We start from the raw sequence: 24,396 nt of genomic DNA, 5'->3' as shown, positions 1-24,396 counted from the left end.
GTGTCTATGCTAGTCATCTCAGCTATTCCATGCGATAGCAAGTTGCACATTCTAACCACTCTCTGGGTAAAAGATTTTCTCCTTATTGGATTTATTAGTGACTATCTTATATTTATGACCTCTAGTTTTGGACTTCCCCACAAGTGGAAACATCTTCTCTACGTCTACCCTATCAAACCCCTTCATAATTTTAAAGACCTCTATTAGGTCACCCCTCAGCCTTCTCTTTTCCAGAGAAAAAAGCCCCAGCCTGTTCAGTCTTTCCTGATAGTTATAACCTCTCAGTTCTGGTATCATCCATGTAAATCTTTTTTGCACCTTCTCCAGTGCCTCTATATCCTTTTTGTAATGTGGAGATCAGAACTGTGCACAATACTCTAAATGTGGTCTAACCAGGGTTTGATACAAGTGTAACATATCTTCTCTGCTTTTCTGTTTGATCAATTTGTTGCAAGTTAGAAATATTAATACAACATTGACCCACAACTAATATTATATTTTTGAAGCTTTTTTCCATTTTCTATTTCTTTTTTTAAGTTTGCTGCTGCATTTCAAACTGGGTTTTGATCTGCAGTCTGAAAGTTGCAAGCAAGATATTGACCTCGGACTCACCACAAAAATATACATACAGCTACAATTTCCTGGATTCCCACAAAGGTGTATTGAGCAGCGGTATTAAAAGGAACAGGGCAGGCTGGAGGCTAAACATTATAACCATGCTCCAGACTACAGGCTATCAATGAACAATGCCACAGGATATCTGCTAGTGAAGTTCACAAAAAGCAGGGATTACAATCGTTGTTATGATAACATAAAGGTTTAGTTATTTCGCTCCATAATCGGCTGTTCACAAACAAGTTAAAATACCTCAGGACTCTTTTACCCTTTTCCAAATTTGGCAATTAAAAAAAAACTAGTTCAACATAGGAACAGGAGTAGGCCATTCAGCCCCTCGAGCCTGCTCCACCAAAATTGGGGCTCATCTGGGATTGGTAGCATGCTTGAAGCTGCACCAAATTTCCATTAAATGATGGCAATCATGGAAGCCATTTTTGAAAAATTGCTGCAATGGAAAAGGGTGGAAAAGAGGCACCTGCTTTTGTTTTCATCTATTGTCCATTCAGAGAAAGAAATAAAATACGTATTTACTGACAATCTCTTTCCTCCTTCCTAGTGCTGAAGACATTGTGATTGAAGAGTTTAATCGTCAAAAGATTGACAGAGAAAAAGGTGATGATGAAGATGAAGAAAAAGCAACCAAGGAAGGAGAAAGTTAAAGTGCAGGGAAACATTCAAATAGATGGACAGCAGAGAGGAGGCTATAGGTGCATGCATGGTTGTGAGCTACTAAGACAGACTATTTAAAAAAAGAGCCTTTCCTTCCTGTCCAAGGAAGTAATCATTTCAGGGTTGTCAGTTTTACATTAGACAGTCTGGTCTTTGACTGCACTATTGGGAAATTTCTGAAACAAAGCAGGCACCACGCACCACCTGCTGAGAGCACGTATTGGAAATTTGGGACCATCATGCACACAATTTTTCAACCATTCATTTAAATGGTTGGAAAATCACGCACAATTTCCATATGCTGGCGGATGAGGCTGCCTGATAGCAGTCCAGTTGAAAAGTTCTCTCTCAAAGTCTATTTCAGTAGAAGTCCATTTTCTCACCACCTTCTGTGTCTTATAGGAACATAGGAACAAGAGCAGGCCATTCAGCCCCTTCGAGCCTGTTCTACCATTCAATTTGATCATGACTGATCTGTATCTTAGCTCCATTTACCCACCTTGGTTCCATATCCCTTAATACCCTTGCCGAACAAAAATCTATCCATCTCAGTTTTGACACTTTCAATTGATCCCCAACCTCAGCAGCTTTTTGGGGAGAGTTCCAGATTTCCACTACTCTCTGTGTAAAGAAGTATGAGATTTGGAGGTATAATGTTATTAACGTTTTCAGTGAATTTTCATCAGCAACAAAATAAACACCTGAACTCAAGACCTGATTGTATCCTCTGCCTGGCCCTGTCCTTGCCCTTTCCAACTCTGGGTTTGAAAAATTCAAACAACCCTAGAACAATTTAGGTGACTTGTAGGCCAGGATCTTGACTTGGAGCCAGGAAGGGGGCGGTGAATCGCGGACAGGAAACCCGGAAGTACGGGTTTCCCAGACGTCCTTATGATTTTGACGCAAGGATGTCTTTTTTTTTTGTCGGTTTGCCATCCGACAGGCTGGCCGGATTGACAGGCTGGCCTCAGTCAGGCGGGAGCAGATCAAGGAAGAGGACATGACAAGGTAAGTCTTCAGGTAAGTCTTAGATTGTGTGGATTGGGGGGGTGGGTGGTGGTCATGGGGGGCATGGGGCACCGATGGGCACGGGGGCAGGGAGTCAGTCACCGAGGGGGACGGTCAGGATCGGGGGGGGGGTCACCACGGCTGTCTGCGATCGTTTGGGGGGGGGGGGCGGGGAGGGTGAGGGACGCGACCGTTGGCTGGGGGGGGGGGAAGGGACGCGACCGTTGGCTGGGGGGGCGGGGAAGGGACGCGACCGTTGGCTGGGGGGCGGGGAAGGGAAGCGACCCTTGGCTGGGGGGCGGGGAAGGGACGCGACTCTTGGCTGGGGCGGGGGGGGAAGGGACGCGACCGTTGGCTGGGGTGGGGGGGAGAAAGGGACGCGACCCTTGGCTGGGGGGGGGGAAGGGACGTGACCCTTGGCTGGGGGGGGGAGGGACGCGACTGTTGTGGGGGTGGGGGGAGGGACGCGACCGTTGTGGGGGTGGGGGGAGGGACGCGACCGTTGTGGGGGTGGGGGGAGGGACGCGACCGTTGTGGGGGGTGGGGGAGGGACGCGACTGTTGTGGGGGGTGGGGGAGGGACGAGATCATTGTGGGGGTGGGGGAGGGACACTACCGTTGTGGGGGGTGGGGGAGGGACGCGACCGTTGTGGGGGGTGGGGGAGGGACGCGACCGTTGTGGGGGGTGGGGGAGGGACGCGACCGTTGTGGGGGGTGGGGGAGGGACGCGACCGTTGAGTGGGGGGAGGGGAAGGGACGCGACCGTTGAGTGGGGGGAGGGGAAGGGACGCGACCCTTGGCTGGGAGGCGGGGAAGGGACGCGACCCTTGGCTGGGGCGGGGGGGGAATGGATGCGACCGTTGGCTGGGGGGGCGGGGAAGGGACGCGACCCTTGGCTGGGGGTGGCGGGGAAGGGACGCGACCCTTGGCTGGGGCGGGGGGGGAAGGGACGCGACCCTTGACTGGGGGGGGGCGGGGAAGGGACGCGACCCTTGGCTGGGGGGTGCGGGGAAAGGACGCGACCCTTGGCTGGGGAGGGGCGGGGAAGGGACGCGACCCTTGGCTGGGGCGGGGGGGGAAGGGACGCGACCGTTGGCTGGGGGGGCGGGGAAGGGACGCGACCCTTGGCTGGGGGGGGCGGGGAAGGGACGCGACCCTTGGCTGGGGCGGGGGGGGAAGGGACGCGACCCTTGACTGGGGGGGGGCGGGGAAGGGACGCGACCCTTGGCTGGGGGGCGCGGGGAAAGGACGCGACCCTTGGCTGGGGGGGGGGCGGGGAAGGGACGCGACCCTTGGCTGGGGGGGGGCGGGGAAGGGACGCGACCCTTGGCTGGGGGGGGCGGGGAAGGGACGCGACCCTTGACTGGGGGGGCGGGGAAGGGACGCGACCCTTGGCTGGGGGGGGGGGCGGGGAAGGGACGCGACCCTTGGCTGGGGGGGGGGCGGGGAAGGGACGCGACCCTTGGCTGGGGGGGGCGGGGAAGGGACGCGACCCTTGGCTGGGGGGGGGGCGGGGAAGGGACGGGACCCTTGGCTGGGGGGGGCGGGGAAGGGACGCGACCCTTCGCTGGGGGGGGGCGGGGAAGGGACGCGACCCTTGGCTGGGGGGGGCGGGGTAGGGACGCGACCCTTGGCTGGGGGGGGCGGGGAAGGGACGCGACCCTTGGCTGGGGGGGGCGGGGAAGGGACGCGACCCTTGGCTGGGGGGGGAAGGGACGCGACCCTTGGCTGGGGGGGTAAGGGACGCGACCCTTGGCTGGGGGGGTAAGGGATGCGACCCTTGGCTGGGGGGGGGGGAAGGGATGCGACCCTTGGCTGGGGGGGGGAAGGGACACGACCCTTGGCTGGGGGGGGAAGGGACGCGACCCTTGGCTGGGGTAGGGGGGGGAAAGGGACGCGACCCTTGGCTGGGGGGGGGGGAAGGGACGTGACCCTTGGCTGGGGGGGGAGGGACGCGACCGTTGTGGGGGTGGGGGGAGGGCGTGACCGTTGTGGGGGTGGGGGGAGGGACGTGACCGTTGTGGGGGGGTGGGGGAGGGACGAGACCGTTGTGGGGGGTGGGGGAGGGACGCGACCGTTGTGGGGGGTGGGGGAGGGACGCGACCGTTGTGGGGGGTGGGGGAGGGACGCGACCGTTGTGGGGGGTGGGGGAGGGACGCGACCGTTGTGGGGGGTGGGGGAGGGACGCGACCGTTGTGGGGGGTGGGGGAGGGACGCGACCGTTGTGGGGGGTGGGGGAGGGACGCGACCGTTGTGGGGGTGGGGGAGGGACGCGACCGTTGAGTGGGGGGAGGGGAGGGACACGACCGATGGGGGGGGGGGAGGGGAGGGACGCGAACGTTGGAGTGGGGGGAGTGGTTTGGTCCCTGCTCCTCATCCCACCCCGGTGAAAACTGTTAATGGGTGGATTGGGGGTGGGCCTGAAATTGCCCCCACTCCACCCCCCAACCGACCTGTTTTTCATAATTAAAATCCTGCCCATAGTATCAGAACCATTAACCAAGGGGTATATTTTCCGATCAGCAAAGTTCAGGTACAGGCATAAACACAGCATGCTCATACTTCATTGCTCTGACCACTATTTTTAAGTAGGCACTATTTTAATTTCTGCTTTCAATAGTGAGGTGCACAAGAAAGATTTTATACCTCACAAACATTTCTTCCCATCCCCTTCTTCCCCTTCCCATCAGCTCAGTGATATGACGATAAGAAAAGTCAGGGATGTGAAAAGCCCACTCCTCCGACTGAAGCTTGTCGCTTTGGTACCTCAGTCTCCAGCTTTTGCATCCAGCTGAACGTTCCCAGTTTTTGTGTCTCTACTACCCTGTATGGCAGATCATTCCAAACACATCACTTATTTTGACATGTTTTAAAATTACTTTTCAATAAATTGATGTCCTACCATGTTCTTAATAATCTGGATTTAATTTATCTGTAACTTTTATAAGCTGAATGAGACATTGCCCTTTTTCTGGACTGTCGACCTTGAATTCTCTAATAGTTCAACTCCTGAATACTTCAGATCCTTTGTGTTGCTCATCCCTGTGTTACACAAGTAACTTTTTTTTGGTGGTGTGCCCAGAATTGAACAGAGTGCACTGTAAAGCTGCAGTACAGCTTGTGTAGATTTGTGCTCTACTATTCCAGATATAGATTCCAATATCCTATTCACTCTTTTTAATTGCTTCACCACTTTGTATAGACATTGGAAAGTGATGAGTCTCCTACTACGAGCTGTCTTTCTAAATTGTGCTGCACTAAATCAATTTAATTCATTGTATACTTATGAGCACATTTTTGACCAATGTTAAATATAATTTGTCATTTGAAAAAATAGAAGTACAATATTATAATACCTCATTTCCATTTCTCCTATCTCCAAAATTAATAACTAAATAAGTCTCAAGATTTGGTATATTTTAACGTTCTAAGGTTTCATAAAAGTTAATCTGCCTTGCTGCTCAGCAAGTATTAGGGCTGGTGGGTGGACTATTAACCATTTTGTCCATGTGGTGCTGTCACCACTGGAGTCAGTGCATGACAGGACTGAAGCTTCATCATAGTACCAAGTGACTAAGATATCTTCGTCACAGTATCCAACTGCAATGTTTAAGTCTGACTTTTAAAGCAACATGAAATGCCTCTGGCTCCTAAGGAGATGCAATCGTGAGCATGGATCAGGCACAATACATTAGAAGTTATTATTTTGCTGTTTTAACAGAAGTTAGAATTAATCAGTGAACATTCTTACAAATGGTATGACATGATAAGTCATTATTCAAGGGAAATGTTTATAGGATGGTGTGATTTGAATGATTTATCAGATTAAATACTTGAAGAAATAACAATTCCCAATTGGAAAGAATTCTCACAGCTAGTATATTTATTTAAACTGTAAAGTATGTCGGTGTGTTTTAAAGTGATCTATTCTGTAGTTGTTTGACTGCCACTGATTTACAGTAATTATCACAATGAAATAAATGCTGTTGCATAGCTACCTTTACACTATGTTAATAATTAAGTTATTGAATGTGGTCTCTTACCAAGATAATTTAGCTAAAGCAGTAAATTTGTTGTCAATAACTCTTGGAGTTTTTTTTCTTTTCAATGTTCTTCCCTCTTCTGTGATTTGAGCTAATCCACACACTCAGTACCCATCAGCGACCACAGGATAGTGAGCAGGTGCAGCAGCCCTGACTGTTTCCTGTCTCCTCTCTACCCCAGCAATATTGACAATTGCAGCAACCTCTACCACCATTGTCCTAGCTGAATTTAGTCAACTCAACACCGACTAGTGATCAAACCTGAGACCGCTGCAGTCCGTATGGTTCATTGTCGCACAGTGTAGTGCATTCACTCCCGGAGTCAATGGTGAAACCAAGTTGTGGAGTTTTAACCAGAGACTGGACAGCTTCTGGCATTTCTGGCATAAGTTATCACCTTCAGAAGGAAAAAAAGGGGATAAAAACTGCAGTTCATGCTGATCCCCATGAGGTGGCCACAGACTCTCACATTTGTGATGTTCCCTCAAGTGGAATATCACAGTGAAGCTCTTCACAAGAACATCTTCCTGGAAATGAAATACTTTGAAGATTAGTTATCTATCAGCTGATATTACTAACCAAATAATTAACCAATAAAGTATTTAAAGAAGTTCAGATTAGTCGGGGCTTCATACCGGCTGGCTCTGTATTTATACATCAAATGTATAAATAATGACTTTTATTACAAATATTTTGCACCTGTTTGAGGATTTTGTTTTAAGTTTAAGATTACTGGTGGTTCCTTAGTGGAGTGTTTTTATTCATATTCCAGACAATAGCCTAAGAAGGATGACCAGATGTTGGCTGTACCTTCTCCACCTTGGCAATCCTTAGCAAGAATTGTATCTAAATATCCAGTGATGGTATCTGTCTTTATTTCCCAAATAAAATAAGCTGGGCTCCTGGACAAGATAAGGGTAAAAAGCTTGTGGTCTGATAATTGACTCTTTTCCCCGCCTCAATCTCCTCTTTCTCAATAGCAATCTTTTGTGCCCTTCTTTATTTTATCAATATTATGATGGTCATTGCTCCTTCAAATTTTCTGCTTTTATTTGTCCTAAGTTCCAAATATACAATCCTACTCATTCTCGTCCCTGCATCTTCACTGCAGTGAAATCCAGGCTCATTGACATGGAAATGAAAATCAGGCAGGGTGTATAATGGCCGGACCATCAGCTACTGCCTGTTTTGTGCCCGTGCCAACATTGAATTTTGCCCCATTCTTTCCCACAAGTCCAATCCTGTGGAATTCCTTGCCTCTCTCACCCTCCCCTTTCTTTTTTTATTTTTGCTCTCAGGATGTGGGCAGCACTACATTTTTTTGCCCAGTGTGGGGGGGTTCCTCTTCTTAACTAACGATTGTACAACTGAGTGGCTTGCTGGGCCATTTCAGAGGACATTAAGACTCAACCTCATAATGTGGACCACAGTTGCATGCAGGCCTGGCACCAGGTAAGGCGGGAAGGCCCCAAACACATTAGTGAACCTGTTGGACCTTTACGACAGTCTGGCAGGTTTCCTAGTCATTTTTTTCTGGTGCTATCCCATAAATTTCTTGATTTATTGAATTCAATTTCACAACTTGCCCTGGTAGGACTTGAACCCCTAAATCTTGGGTTGCTAGTCCTGTACCAGAACTATTACACACATTACCTTTGCATCTGCAGGCTTTTAAACCCTAAGCTTGGTGTAATCTAAGCACTAATTCTTCATTTATCAATCTCCTTCCTACACTTTATAACCATGATGGTCTCCTTGATGGCCTAGATTTTCCAATTAGTATTATTGTAACCCAGACTGTAACACGTTTATTTTAAATGGTGGTAAAATAACACTGATCAGAAAATCGAGGCGTATTAGCATTGGGCCTTCATGTAGATTTCATCATAAAGAAATTCAATGAGTTAATCAATCTGCTTAGCGACGTATCTAATTAGATTTGCAGGGGAAACCAATAAATAACAAAATGAGTTCCTCTCAGTCTAGTTGATTCTATTCAGAATTAAACCAAAACTTCATTCAAAAAAAGGAGATATGTTAAGGAAAATATGTAATTCTACCCCTGTGTTTTTCACAAGGTCACAAGATTTATACAGATGAGAAAGGCCATTTAGCCCATCTTAATTCATCCAACCAAAATGACACTACACCCCTCCTGCAACCCCCCCTAACCCCACCCTCAACTTCAATTTCATCCTTAGCGATTTCAGCACCATTCAAGGAGCATATATGTCTCCCATTTTTCCTTCCTATGTGCAGTACTTCACAGCTGTCTGCATTAAATTTCATCTGCCATTGTTCTGTCCACTCACATATTGGCCCCAAAAATACACAGGACGGTGTAACCACCGGGGTTGTGCCTATCAATCCTCTCCAACGCTGACTCCTGGGCCCTGACATTTACTTGGAGCTGAGAAGAGAGCGGGAAGGTGGATTTTCAGACTGTAAACCCGGAAGTAAGGGTTTCCCACACATCCTGCCGAATTTAACAGCAGGATGCCTTTTAAATTTTTTCAACTGGTTCTCCGTATGACGGCCAGCCAGATTGAGAGGCTTGCTGTCTGTCAGGCTGTAAAGCAGCCGGGGAGTGGATGTCAGGCAAGTCCGGCATCGTGGGAGGAAGTGGGAAAACGGACATAGGAACATAGGAACAGGAGTAGGCCATTCAGCCCCTCGTGCCTGCTCTGCCATTTGATAAGATCATGGCTGATCTGTGATCTAGCTCCATATACCTGCCTTTGGCCCATGTCCCTTAATACCTTTGGTTGCCAAAAAGCTATCTATCTCACATCTCGGGGTGGGGGGAGTTGGGGTGAATCGGACACTGTGGGGTGGGGGAGGGTGGTGGTCGACCGATCGCGGGGGGTCTGATTGTGTAGAGTTTAGCTAGGAGGACCGGGGGGGGGGGGGGGGGGGTGGGAGGGGGGGGAAGCACTCCTGCTCCTCCTGACCCACAAGCAGTGCAATAAAAGACACTTACCCCCTTCTCACCTCCTTTTACCTGCCGAGATACCCACGGCCCAGGAAATCTGGCCCTCAGGTGTTAAAAATAAAAACACAGTTGAAATGGGGACACACAGCCTCCTTAAAAGATTTTAGTGACAACCTGCCTCCTGGGAGCGGATTGATCGCCCGCCTCCCTGACCCGCCTCCGTTAAAACAGGAAGTGGGTGGGTTGGGATAGGATTTGTGAGTTTTAAAATTTTTACCTTCTCACCCCCCAACCCCCAACCCACCCATCCTTGGGGACTAAAACTCCAACCCCTCCCCCCCCCCACTGGAGTTTGAAGTGGAAATGGGAGGGCAACTCATTTGCGTGGAGCCAGCAGACACCTGTGTCAACACGGGCTCATCTCAATCGGCCCCGGCCCCGTGCCAGAAACTCCTGTGCCTGACTGGCCATCAGCAGTTTGCACAGGTCCTCTACCCCAGAGACCCCATGTAGTCTCCCCCCTTCAACCCCCTGTATATGGGGATCAATAGGCTAAAAATAACAAATACCATCTTCAGGGGCCCCAGCCACTTCCTTAGCCTGGACGCCCCCCACCCTCACGCATCCTTCTGTAGCCTTATATCCCTCATCTCACTGGGTATACCAGCCTCCACTGGGTCCCATATGGGCTGGGAAAACGGGAACTCTTAGCATAGGGATTTGCCACCTGTGGCCCTACCCCCGTGCCATGGCTGACCTTGTTGTGGGGGGAATTGGGGGTTTGGCAGAGGCTCATCGCCTTAAAAGGACGGCCAGGATTTCCCAACTAAGATCAAGATCTGGGGTATCTGGGGCCTGGCCTTTTCCTGAGCTGTTTGGCCGAACTCCTGGTGGAAATCCAACAGAAAGACTGAGGGAATTCAGCCTCATTTTGTTTAACTCATTCTGTAATTTCTGGCCTTTATCCTTTGATTCCACTGCCTCTCCTAATTTGGTGTCACTGGCAAACTTGACCAATTGCCATTGAATTTCTGGACCTGAAACACTGATGTTCTCCTGGACTCAGTGGGAGATTAGCGGAAGCCCCAGGGAAATGGTGTCAATGGGTTTCTGAATCTCGCACGTCACTCTGCTATTTAAGAAAGGTGAGAGAGGGAAACCAAGGAATTATAGACCAGTTAGCCTAACATCTGTTGTCGGGAAATTACTAGAGTCTATAATTAAGGATAGAGTGACTGAACACCTTGAAAATTTTCAGCTGATCAGATTTGTAAAGGGTAGGTCATGCCTGACGAACCTGATTGAATTTTTTGAAGGTGACTAAAGTCGTGGACAGGGGAATGTCCACGGATGTTGTTTATATGGACTTCCAAGAGGCATTCGATAAAGTCCCTCATAAGAGACTGTTAGTAAAGTTAAAGCTCATGGAATTGAGGGCAAATTATTGACCTAGTTAAGAAATTGATTGAGTGGCAGGAGACAGAGAGAAGAGATAACGAGCAGGTACTCAAATTAGCAGGATGTGACTAGTGTTGTCCCACAGGGATCTGCGTTGGGGCCTCAACTATTCATTGTATTTATTAACGACTTAGATGACAGGATAGAGAGCCACATATCCAAGTGTGATGATGACACAAAGATAGGCAGCATTGTAAGCAGTTTAGATGAAAGCATAAAATTACAGAAAGATATCAATAGATTAAGTGAATGGGCAAAACTGTGACAAATGGATTTCAATGTTGGCAAGTGTGAGGTCGTCCACTTTGGATCTAAAAAGGATAGATCAGAGTACTTTCTAAATGGTGAAAAGCTCGAAAGAGTGGAGGTCAAAAGAGACTTAGGGATCCATGTACATAGATCATTAAAATGTCATGGACAGGTACACAAAATAATCAAACAGGCTAATGGAATGCTGGCCTTTATATCTAGAGGACTAGAATACAAGAGGGTAGAAGATATGCTACAGCTATACAAAGCCCTGATTAGACTACACCTGGAGAACTGTGTTCAGTTCTGGGCACCGCACCTTAGGAAGAATATATTGGGCTTGGAGGGAGTGCAGCGTGGATTTACTAGAATGATGCCTGGACTCCAAGGGTTAAAATACAAGGAAAAATTACAGAAACTAGGGTTGTATTCCCTGGAATTTAGAAGATTAAGGAGTGATTTGATTGAAGTTTTCAAGGGATTAAGGGGAACTGATAGGGTAAATAGAAAGAAACTATTTCCGCTGGTTGTGGAGTCTAGGACTAGAGGACATTGGCTAAAAATTAGAGCCAGGACTTTCAGGAGTGAAGTTGGGAAACACTTCTACATGCAAAGGGTGGTAGAAGTTTGGAACTCTCTTCCGCAAATGGCAGTTGATGCTAGCTCAATTGTTAATTTTAAGTCGGAACATAAGAACATAAGAACATAAGAAATTGGAGCAGGAGTAGGCCAATCGGCCCCTCGAGCCTGCTCCGCCATTCAATAAGATCATGGCTGATCTGATCCCAACCACAAATCTAAAGAACACAAGAAGTCGGAGCAGGACCCGGCCACATAGCCCCTGGGCCCTCTCCGCCACCCACAGGGCATTGACCGATCCGAACTCAGCTTCATGTCCAATTTCCTGCCCGCTCCCCATAACCCCTAATTCCCTTTACTTCTAGGAAACTGTCTATTTCTGTTTTAAATTTATCTAATGATGTAGCTTCCACAGCTTCCTGGGGCAGCAAATTCCACAGACCTACCACCCTCTGAGTGAAGAAGTTTCTCCTCATCTCAGTTTTGAAAGAGCAGCCCCTTATTCTAAGATTATGCCCCCTAGTTCTAGTTTCACCCATCTTTGGGAACATCCTTACTGCATCCACCCGATCAAGACCCTTCACAATCTTATATGTTTCAATAAGATCGCCTCTCATTCTTCTGAACGCCAATGAGTAGAGTCCCAATCTACTCAACCTCTCCTCATATGTCCGCCCCCTCATCCCCGGGATTAACCGAGTGAACCTTCTTTGTACTGCCTCGAGAGCAAGTATGTCTTTTCTTAAGTATGGAGACCAAAACTGTATGCAGTATTCCAGGTGCGGTCTCACCAATACCTTATATAACTGCAGCAATACCTCCTTGTTTTTATATTCTATCCCCCTAGCAATAAAAGCCAACATTCCGTTGGCTTTCTTGATCACCTGCTGCACCTGCATACCAACTTTTTGATTTTCTTGCACTAGGACCCCCAGATCCCCTTGTACTGCAGTACTTTCCAGTCTCTCGCCATTAAGAAAATAACTTGCTCTCTGATTTTTCCTGCCAAAGTGCATAACCTCACATTTTCCAATATTATATTGCATCTGCCAAATCTCCGCCCACTCACCCAGCCTGTCTATATCCCCTTGCAGGTTTTTTATGTCCTCCTCACTCTCTACTTTCCCTCCCATCTTTGTATCATCTGCAAATTTTGATATGTTGCACTCGGTCCCCTCCTCCAAATCGTTAATATAGATTGTAAAGAGTTGAGGACCCAGCACCGACCCCTGTGGAACACCACTGGTTACTGGTTGCCAGTCCGAAAATGAACCATTTATCCCAACTCTCTGCTTCCTGTTTGATAACCAATCCTCCACCCATGCCAGAATATTACCCCCAATCCCGTGATTTTTTATCTTAAGTAATAATCTTTTATGTGGCACCTTGTCGAATGCCTTCTGGAAGTCTAAATACACTACGTCCACTGGTTCCCCTTTATCCACCCTATACGTTATATCCTCGAAGAACTCAAGCAAATTTGTCAGACATGACTTCCCCTTCATAAAGCCATGCTGACTTTGTCCTATTAAATTATGCTTATCTAAATGTTCCGTTACTGTCTCCTTAATAATAGACTCCAAAATTTTACCCACCACAGATGTTAAGCTAACTGGCCTATAATTTCCAGCCTTCTGCCTACTACCCTTTTTAAATAACGGTGTTACATTAGCAGTTTTCCAATCTGCCGGGACCTCTCCTGAGTCCAGGGAATTTTGGAAAACTATCACCAAAGCATCCACAATCCCTACTGCCACTTCCCTCAAGACCCTAGGATGGAAGCCATCAGGTCCAGGGGATTTATCCGCCTTGAGTCCCATTATTTTACTGAGTACCATCTCCTGAGTGATTTTAATCGTATTTAGCTCCTCCCCCCCCGAGAGTCCCCTGTTTGTCCAGTGTTGGGATATTCTTAGTGTCCTCTACTGTAAAGACTGAAACAAAATATTTGTTCAGCATTTTTGCCATCTCCATGTTTCCCACCATTAATTTCCCGGTCTCATCCTCTAAGGGACCTATGTTTGCCTTAGCCACCCTTTTTCTTTTTATATAACTATAGAAACTCTTGCTATCTGTTTTTATATTTTTTGCTAATTTCTTTTCATAATCTAACTTCCCTTTCTTAATCAATCCTTTAGTTACTTTTTGCTGTCTTTTGAAGAATTCCCAATCTTCTATCCTCCCACTAAGTTTGGCTACCTTATATGTCCTTGTTTTTAGTCGGATACTATCCTTGATTTCTTTACTTAGCCACGGGTGGCTGTCATTTCTTTTACACCCTTTTTTCCTCAGTGGAATATATTTATTTTGAAAGTTGTAAAATAACTCCCTAAATGAACACCACTGCTCATGTACCGTCTTACCCTTTAATCTATTTTCCCAGTCCACTTTAATCAATTCCGCTCTCATACCATCATAGTCTCCTTTATTCAAGCTCAGTACGCTTGTTTGAGAATCAACCTTCTCACCCTCTAATTGGATATGGAATTCAACCATGTTGTGGTCGCTCGTTCCAAGGGGATCCTTAACTAGGACATTATTAATTAATCCTGACTCATTACACAGGACCAGGTCCAAGGTTGCCTGCCCCCTTGTAGGATCAGTTACATACTGCTCAAGAAATCCATCCCTGATGCACTCAATGAACTCGTCCTCAAGGCTGCTCTGCCCAATTTGATTTGTCCAGTTAATATGATAATTAAAATCCCCCATAATTATGGCTGTTCCCTTATTACATGCCCCGACTATCTCCTGATTAATACTTCTTCCAGCAGAGTTGCAACTATTAGGAGGCCTATATACTACGCCCACTAATGTTTTTTTTCCCTTATTATTCCTTATCTCCACCCAAACTGTTTCATTATCTTGATGCTTTGTCCCAATATCATTTCTCTGTATTACAGTGATTCCTTCCTTTATTAACATAGCCACCCCACCTCCCCTTCCTTCCTGCCTGTCCTTCCTGATTGTTAAATACCCTGGCATATTTAATTCCCAGTCGTTGTCACCCTGCAGCCATGTTTCTGTAATGGCCACAAGATCATACCCATACGTAGTTATTTGTGCCGTTAACTCGTCCATTTTATTACGAATGCTACGTGCATTCAGATAAAGAACTTTCAAATCTGTTTTGTGACGCTTAGTTCCTGCTTTTTCCTTTTTTAACACTTTACCTATTACTCCATACCTTCTGTCCCTTCCTGTTACGCTTTCCTCTCTCTCCCTGCTCAGGTTCCCAACCCCCTGCCACTTTAGTTTAAACCCTCCCCAACAGCACTAGCAAACACTCCTCCTAGGACAGCGGTCCCGGCCCTGCCCAGGTGCAGACCGTCCGGTTTGTACTGGTCCCACCTCCCCCAGAACCGTTTCCAGTGTCCCAGGAATTTGAATCCCTCCCCCTTGCACCATTCCTCTAGCCACGTATTCATTTGAAATATCCTCCTATTTCTACTCTGACTAGCACGTGGCACTGGCAGCAATCCTGAGATTACTACCTTTGAGGTCCTATTTTTTAATTTACCTCCTAACTCCCTATATTCTGCTTTTAGGACCTCATCCCCTTTTTTACCTATATCGTTGGTGCCTATGTGCACCACGACAGCTGGCTGTTCGCCCTCCCCCTCCAAAATGTTCTGTAGCCGCTCCGAGACATCCTTGATCCTTGCACCAGGGAGGCAACACACCATCCTGGAGTCTCGGTTGCGGCCGCAGAAACGCCTGTCTATTCCCCTTACAATTGAGTCCCCTATCACTATAGCTCTGCCACTCTTTTTCCTCCCAGCCTGTGCAGCAGAGCTACCCGTGGTGCCAGGAAGTTGGCTGCTGCTGCCTTCCCCTGATAAGTCATCCCCCCCAACAGCATCCAAAGTGGCATATCTGTTTGAGAGGGGGATGGACACAGGGGACCCCTGCACTACCTGCCTGCATCTCTTACTCTTCCTGGTGGTCACCCATTCACTTCCTGCCTGTATACCCTTTACCTGCGGTGTGACCAACTCGCTAAACGTGCTATCCACGAGTTTCTCTGCATCGCGGATGCTCCACAGTGAGTCCACCCGCAGCTCCAGCTCCGAGATACGATCGGTCAGTAGCTGCAGGTGGACACACTTCCCGCACACATGGTCGGCAGGGACACTGGTAGTGTCCATGACTTCCCACATCTTGCAGGAGGAGCATATCACGGGTGCGAGGTCTGCTGCCATGACTTGCCTTAGCTGAGTTACCCCTTTTAAATTACGTTGAAATTAGAAAATGTTAACTATACTAGGGACCTAGGTTCACTAAAAAAAACACTATCTGCTATAAAACCTGCAGATCTTCCCTTTCTTATTACTTTACTTACAGTAAAATGGTAGAAATACTCACCTGAACCTACTCACCAATCAGCTGCCTCCCCTGTGCCGCGTCACTTTCTGACTGGTGACGTCACCCCGAACTGCCGCTGGTCTCAGAGTCTCGCTCTCAGAGTAAGCTCTGGTCTCGCTCTCTCCACGCTGTTTATATCCCCGCTCTGGTCTCACTCTCTCCCGCCGCTCACCGACTGGACTCTCGCTCTCTCCGCGCTGTTTATATCTCCGCTCTGGTCTCGCTCTCTCCGCGCTGTTTATATCCCCGCTCTGGTCTCACTCTCTCCCGCCGCTCACCGACTGGACTCTCGCTCTCTCCGCGCTGTTTATATCTCCGCTCTGGTCTCGCTCTCTCCGCGCTGTTTATATCCCCGCTCTGGTCTCGCTCTCTCCCGCCGCTCACCGCTCTCTCAGGTCCACTACCGCTCTGCAGGAAAAGCAAGGCAAAGCAGCACCTCCTTCCCCCACTTCACCTAACTCCCACACGTACCGAACTCTCAGCACACTGTGTAATATCCGCACACCGTGCAGTCCGCACTGACAGGCCCCTGTATTTCTACAGTTGAGACTCAGATGAGTCAGGCCTGCCCCACCTTCAGGGACCAATTGAATCTAGCTAACCAATTAACTTGCTACAGCAGCTCTCTGCTGAAGCCTGACAGAAACTTAGAAATTTAAACTTTTAAATTGACCTTAAACAGTTGAAGCAATATGCACTAGATTTAAAGAGATTAACCCTTCAACTCCCACACGTACCGAACTCTCAGCACACTGTGTAATATCCGCACACCGGAGATTGATAGATTTTTGTTAATCAAATGTATTAAGGAATATGGAGCTAGGTCACAGATCAGCCATGATTTTTAGCCGCTTTCTCAACCTGCCCTGCCACCTTCAATGATTTGTGTTCATATAGCCCCAGATCTCTCGGTTCCTTAACCGCTTTTAGTTAAGTGCCCTTCAGTTTATATTACTGCTCCCCATTTTTCATACCGAAATGCACCATCTCGCATTTTTCTGTGTTAAATTTCATCTGCCACATTTCCGCCCATGCCGCCATAGAACCATAGAAAATTTACGGCACAGAAGGAGGCCATTTGGCCCATCGTATCCGTGCCAGCTGAAAATGAGCCCCCCAGCCTAATCCCACTTTCTAGTACTTGGTCCGTAGCCTTGCAGATGCACATCCAGGTACTTTTTAAATGAGTTGAGCCAACTGTCTACATCCTCTTGAAGTCTATCTCTATTCTCCTCACTGTTCACTACCCTTCCAAGTTTTGTGTCATCTGCAAAGTTTGAAATTTTGCCCTGCACACCCAAGTCCGAGTCATTAATATATATCAAGAAAAGCAGTGGTCCCAGCACTGATCCCTGGGGAACACCATTGTACACCTCCCTCCAGTCCGAAAAACAACCGGACACCACTTCTCTCTGTTTCCTGTCACTTAGCCAATTTTGTATCCATGTGCTATTGTCCCCTTTATTCCATGGGCCCCCATCTTGATGACAAGCCTACCATGCAACACATTATCAGATGACTTTTGAAAGTCCATATACACCTCATCAACTGCATTGCCCTCATCTACCCTCTCTGTTACCTCATCGAAAAACTCTGATCAGGTTAGTAAAACACGATTTGCTTTTAACAAATCCGTGCTGGCTTTCCCTAATCAATCCACACTCGTCCAAATGACTGTTAATTCTGTCCTGGGTTATCGTTTCTAAATGTTTCTCCACCACCGAAGGAAAACTGACTGGCATGTAGTTTCAGGGTTTATCCTTACACCCTTTTTTGAACAAGGGTGTAACATTTGCAATTCTCCAGTCCTTTGGCACCACCCCCGTATCTAAAGATGTTTGGAAGATTATGGCCAGTCCCTCTGCAATTTCCAATCTTACTTCCCTCAGCAACCTAGGATGTCTCCCATCCAGACCTGGTGACTTTTCTACTTTAAGTAAAGCTATCCTTTCTAGTACCTCTTCTTTATCAATTTTTAGCCCATCCAGTATCTCAACTATATCTTCCTTGGTAAAAACAGATGCAAAGTACTCATTTAGTATCTCGGCCATGCCCTCTGCCTCCATGAGTAGATCTCCTTTATGGTCTCTAATCGGCCCCACCCCTCCTCTTACTACCCATTTACTGTTTACATGCCTATGGAAGACTTTTAGATTCTCTTTTATGTTGGCTGCCAGTCTATTCTCATACTGTCTCTTTGCGCCTCTTATTTCCTTTTTCACTTTCCCTCTGTTCCTAATCTTTTGAATGGAACTTTATCAAATGCCTTTTGGAAGTCGAATTACACAATATCATAAGGTTTACCGCATATGAGTTGGGTTGTCATTTCCTCAAAGAAATCAAGGAGGTTGGTCAGATAGGATTTTCCTCATTGTAAAACCATGTTGAGTGTTGCTTACTAGGTGGTCATTGTACAGTTATTCCTAAAGTTTACTCCCTACAGAATTGAAGTAAGGCCGTTATGTCTGCAGTAGCCTGTGTCTGTTGTATTAACCTTTTTGAACACATGGGTCACATCAGCCTCCTTCCAATCTATTAGTACTTTCTGAGTGCCCATTGACACCCTCACATTGATTGTCAATGACGCACAAATCTCTTCGCTGCTGCCTCTCAATACTCTGGTATAGGGCAAGTTGCTGCAAAGGATCATTACAACAACCACCACCTGTATTTATATAGCGCTTTGAACGTGGTAAAATGTCCCAAGGTGCTTCACAGGCACGTTATCAAACAAAATTTGACACCGGGCCACATAAGGAGATATTAGGACAGGTGACCAAAAGCTTGGTCAAAGAGGTAGGTTAAAGATGCACTGTATAATAACCTTGAAAGAGCAGAAGTTATTAGGGAATTTCAACATGGCTTCTGGGAAAGAAGGTCCTGTCTCATCAACTGCATTAAATTTTTGGGGGAAGTTACAAAGTTAATAGATGATGGTATCCTGGTGGATATTATGTATATAGACTTTTAAAAAGCCTTTGATAAAGTGCCGCCGAGAGGCCACTAAGTAAGGTTGATTCTTGCAGGATTGGCGGGCAGATTTTGGGTTAGATAAAGAACTAGATGTATTTGCATAGTCAGAAAGTAGTTATCAATGGTAGATGTTCTGTGTGGGGGCTAGTCAGTAATGGAGTCCTTTAGGGTTCAGTGTTAAGGCTGTTACTCTTCACCACCTTTATCAACAATCTGGATGAAGGCATTGGGGAGTTAGTTACAAGTTTGTGAATGACACAAAGATATGTGCAGGTGTAAGGACTTTGGATGAAAAAAATAGGTTGCAGGTGGATCTAGATGTGATGGGGGAATGGGCCCAGTGGCTGGCAGATGTCTTTTAATACAGACAAATGTAGTATAATGCCCTGAGGTATTGGCAGCTCCAAGCACGTATACACCTTGCAGTGTTGTGTGCCAAAGGCTTCTGAGCACGAGAAGGACCTGAGGATTATAGTACATGATTCATTGATGGCCCATCTGGTACTGCATGACTAGTGCCTCTTGGTATCAATTCACACATATACAGTACACACTGGGTAGAAGAGATAACTCACTGCTGTTTGGTGTTGCGCAGCTTATGAGTGTGTCAGTGTTAGTTCTTTACATGGGCAGAATATATCATTTTATCAAGTGTGTGCAGTATTTGTTCAGAAGATGACACTGAGATACACACAAGCCACAGTAAACACCTTAATTGAGTGCAGAGGAGAAATATGAATATAAACAGTAAAAAAAACTCCCATAATTGTACTGGATCGTTCTCTATATCAACAACCCTATTCAGCTCCCATTTTGTAATACTGTATTGCCTGAGTATTCAACAGTTGTGGATCTAACATGTCTGTTTTCTTGTGAGGTATGAGGTTGAATCAGCTCATTTATGCTGGAGTATGATGCTCTCTGGTACCAAGCCCAAGTAACTATTCTTCAGGCATGAGCCTAACCATCAGGTGCCAATAGACTATTCAAACACAGGGAGCATCACAGCTGAGCTTGACCCGGTCCTTATCATGAAGTCTACATACGTAGCTCTTTTCAGTAGGGTCCATTGGACAATAAATCAGGATTGGGGCCCCTGGCTGATTTCCCCACCCCCGGCTGATTTCTCCCCCCCTGCCCCACCCCCGGTTGATTTCCCCACCCCCCCTCCATCCCTGGCTGATTTCCCAACACCCCCCCCCACCCCCACCCCCGGCTGGTTTGTCCACACCCCGGCTGATTTCTCCACATCCCCCCCCCCCCACCCCCAGCTGATTTCTCCACCCCCGGCTGATTCCCACCTCCACCACCACCACCCCCCACCGCCATTACCCCCACCCCCAGCTGATTTCCCCACCCTGCCCCGGCTGACTTAATCCTGTGCTCACAAGCCACCATACTGCCATAAAATCATGTATCGGTTTCATCTTAGCAAAAAAAATTAAATGGAGGATCTCCGGATGGCCCAATTGTGGAATACATTGTCCAGCATGGAACTTTTTGAAAATATATTTCAGAGATATAAGTGAAGGGCCAAGACCCTTAGTACACAACACAACCAAGATTTAACACGTCAAGTTAAGCAATGCAGAATGATTAGGTGACACCAAGCTTGGATTTTATAAGCTAATAGATTGTACGAGGGAGGGAAGACTAAGAGGAAAAGAGTTTCGCAGCTTTGAGGACTTGACAAAAATGTGTACAGTAGAATGTTTAATGTATATTCAGTTTAAAACAACAAGGGCATAGCAGTGAGGAAAATGTATACAACAGTAGGGGTAGAAGGAATAAGAAAGAAAAGTAGGTAAGTCAATCTTAGGGGCTCAATTCCCCTTTTGTTTTGAGTTACCTGATTTCAGCTGCGCTGAAGGAAGGGTTCTACAATTGTCTTCAGTATCCCTGGACTAGGGAAGGGAAAGAATCAACTCGAGTTCCTGATCGCTAGCCATGGATTTGTGCTGTAAATTATTCATATGTGAACATTAGGTGAGGGAAGGATCAGATCATGCTTGGCTGTGATGTCCACCACGGTCAAACAGCCTACTGACACATACTGCCCACACTCACACATGAGGAACGACCACTTCAGTGAGGTAATGGAGACCGGTCAGTGTTATATCTGAAGAAATACTCTAATCGATGTGGTAATGGGGATATGGGGATAGGGCGGGAAAGTGGAGTTGAGGTAGAAGATCAGCTATGACCTTATTGAATGGCGGAGCAGGCTCAAGGGCCATATGGCTTACTCCTGTTCCTATTTCTTATGTAATAACCAGCAGCTTTTATTTCCAAACCTTCTGAAATAGTTCTACGTTACAACAGTACTTCAAAAGTACTTCATTGGCTGTAAAGTGCTTTGGGACATCCTGAGATCATGAAAGATGCTATATAAATGCAAGTCTTTTTTTCTTTTATTCCAATCAAAGAATAAACCAAAAGCAATACAAGAGTGACCTTGGAGTGTAATTGCTACAATGTGCTTACTCCCATCAGGGAGCCATCTAGTAATCAGTTAACAACATGCAAGTACCACACATATCAGTGAGCACTTAATAAACTGTAGCCCACCAAGAATAATTGCTTGCAGGAGTGGAGGGAAGAAAACTGGGACAATAAAGTAGTTTTTGAATCTAAATAATCAATCAAAGGCAAGTTGCTTTTCTGCTTGCTCAGCGCTGACTATTGGCAAGAGCAATGAGTGTTGCTTCTCATGGCATTGCGTTGTGTCTTTCATCTGAATGTCATAAAAAGTCACCAAAAGCATTATTGGGAGTATAAATATGAATGTCATGGGAGATTGGATGCGAGATTGAAGCTCTCATCAAAGATGAAAGACAACAAGAAAATACCAGGAAAACCCAAACACTTATGCAACATATTATTTGATCCTGAAGACAAGTTCTCTGCCAGATGATGTGTCATTTTTTTCTGAGTCTGGAAGTAGTCACAGATACTGCAGAGTCTCTGCCAGCAGATTTCCTCAAAGTGTTTGTACAGAGTTCTGTGTTCTACACACTTTGATGAGAGCCTCAGTTCCGATTGATATCCCGCTTGAGGGTCATTCTCAGGGATTCTGCGACACCGTGGAATGATAAGACACAGATCTGCGCCTACAAGTTTCCACATAGCTCCTGATATCAATGGTGCCACCATGGGCAATTACTGATTGAGGCTAGGTATTTCCCACAGGAAGAGAAAGAAACTATAATGTAGAAATATATCAGCATAATTATGCCATTTTTGTGCCAAAAATATGCCATTGCTCTGCTTGCTATTCGAAGAGAGGTCTTAACCTGTTTGTTTTAAAAGAATTAACAATTCTGATAAAATGGTGGATGCTAATATTACATTTGAAATGACTAAAGCCCCAATTTTAACTCGGGACAAGCAGCTCGCAAAGTGAAGCCTGGCAAAGTTTAAGGCCCATGCCTCATCTAAGTAAACCAGGCCCGATTCCTACCCAAACCTGGCATCATTTTTTTTAAATCAATATCTCCATGCCTCGCAGCTTATCCCAAATATTTATTATTCTTTGAGTAAAGGAGTTCCTCCTGATATCTGGTTTAATTTTCCTTCACTGGGTTCCATTATATCCTCTAGGTTGACTTACTTTGAAGTTACAGTGGATGAGTGGGAGAAACCTTACGGGAGTTCGTCTCGTGTTTTTATTATACTCCGCTGACCAAAACCTAACACAGTACCCCAGGGTTCCCGGCTGAGGTCCCATCACACTTGCCCGAGACTCACCCATTCTTCGTTCATCCATCGTCGCTGGGTCAAAATCCTCAAACTCCCTACCTAACAGCACTGTGGGAGAACCTTCACCACACGGACTGCAGCGGTTCAAGAAGGCAGCTCACCACCACCTTCTCAAGGGCAATTAGGGATGGGCAATAAATGCTGGCCTTGCCAGCAATGCCCACATCCCATGAATGAATAAAAAAAAGTTTGTCCAGGTTTACCCTTGAAAATGGTGACAAGAACAAGTTACCGGATAAAAAAATTAGGGCATTCAAAATGTAGTCAGATGCTAAAGTAAGAGAGCTAGAGTACTAGAGTGATCAGTTTCAATGGGTTCGAGTGGCCTTTACTTCCCCTGACTCTTCTGGGAGAAATTCCTTAAGAAACACCTTAAATACATCCTCAAAATGGAGCTTGTAGTCAAACTGACTGCTAGGAAAGGAACTGGCTAATGCTAATTAAAACATGAAGGCTTATACAAAGAAAACATTCTTTACCAGGGATGGGAGACAAGCCATCAAGACCATTGGCTCAGAAACGACAGAAAAAATTGACACTATGCCAAAGAAGGAGACATTAGGAGGGGTGACCAAAAGCTTCGTCAAAGAGGTAGGTTTTAAAGAGTGTCTTAAAGGAGGAGAGTGAGGTGGAGAGATGGAGAGCTTTAAGGAGGGAATTCCAGAGCTTAGGGGCTAGATGGCTGAATGCACGGCCGCCAATAGTGGGGCAAAGGAAGTTCGTGGATGCACAGACCAGAGTTAGAGGAAACCAGAGTTCTCAGAGAGTTGTAGAGCTGGAGGAGGTTATAGAGGTAGGGAGGGGCGAGGCCATGGAGGGATTTGAACACTTAGCATGAGAATTTTAAAAATCGAGGCATTGGTGGACCGGGAGCCAATGTAAGTCAACGATCGCAGGGGTGATGGGTGAACAGGACTTAGTGCGAGTTAGGATGTGGGCAGCAGTGTTTTGGATGAGCCCAAGTTTATGGAGGGTGGAAGGTGGGAGGCTGGCCAGGAGAGCATTGGAATAGTCAAGACTGGAGGTAGCAAAAGCATGGATGAGGGTTTTAGCAGCCAATGGGCTGAGGCAGGGGAGAAAACGGACGATTTTACGGAGGTGGAAGTAGGCGGTCTTTGTAATGGAGATGATGTGGGATAGGAAGCTCTGCTCAGGGTCATATAGGACACCAAGGTTGTGAACATTCTGGTTCAGCCTCAGACAGTGATCAGGGAGGGGGATGGAATTGATGTCTAGGGAACGGAGTTTATGGTGGGGGCAGAAGACAATGATTTCGGTCTTCCCAATATTTAATTGGAGGAAAGTTTGGCTCAGTCGGACAAACTGTGTGACAACACAGAGGCAATCTTTAAGCAAATAAACTTTAATCTATTCAATAGTCTGGTTATCTAATGCTGTTAACTTGACAACTGTCTAAGGAGTCTAATCCTAAATTAATCTCAACAATTTATATCAGTCTCTAAAAATGCTGAATTACTGGGACATAACTGAAATGTCTTTGTTACCTCTGTTATTCATTTTGTCAATTAACTCCCTCTACTAATTATCTGTATACTACATGTTTAATTTAAGTGCTAATGATGATTCTAAGGTTAATAAACAATTGCTAGTTCATGCCTTTGTCTGGCTTCTTCTTTGACAATTGTCTAGATAGGGTATATTCATTCATTCATTCAGTAAATTGTTCAGACCTTGTTGGGAGGTTGGTGATATAAATGTTAATATAATCTGAACCGGTTAATGT

At 46.4% G+C, this 24,396-nt stretch overlaps 1 protein-coding gene and 1 long non-coding RNA gene across 2 annotated transcripts in view; one reads left to right on the top strand and one right to left on the bottom strand.

Annotated features, from left to right (window-relative positions):
• LOC137332757 (uncharacterized) overlaps window positions 1-24,396 on the bottom strand; it is an 83,969-nt gene that overhangs the window by 39,465 nt on the left and 20,108 nt on the right. The gene's annotated exons all lie outside the window — the stretch shown is intronic.
• LOC137333168 (arrestin-C-like) overlaps window positions 1-24,396 on the top strand; it is a 63,769-nt gene that overhangs the window by 39,324 nt on the left and 49 nt on the right. Inside the window, exons 17-19 of the mRNA XM_067997354.1 lie at window positions 1,175-1,253; window positions 2,231-2,295; window positions 23,135-23,243. Of these exons, the coding sequence (XP_067853455.1) occupies window positions 1,175-1,253; window positions 2,231-2,295; window positions 23,135-23,243 (253 nt within the window). The remainder of the gene's footprint in view (window positions 1-1,174; window positions 1,254-2,230; window positions 2,296-23,134; window positions 23,244-24,396) is intronic.

This window comes from Heptranchias perlo, chromosome 15 (genome assembly GCF_035084215.1).
Source record: "Heptranchias perlo isolate sHepPer1 chromosome 15, sHepPer1.hap1, whole genome shotgun sequence".
In the NCBI taxonomy this organism is placed as follows: domain Eukaryota; kingdom Metazoa; phylum Chordata; class Chondrichthyes; order Hexanchiformes; family Hexanchidae; genus Heptranchias; species Heptranchias perlo.
Note: the sequence above shows the minus strand (reverse complement) of the source record. Positions and strands in the feature narration are given on the sequence as shown.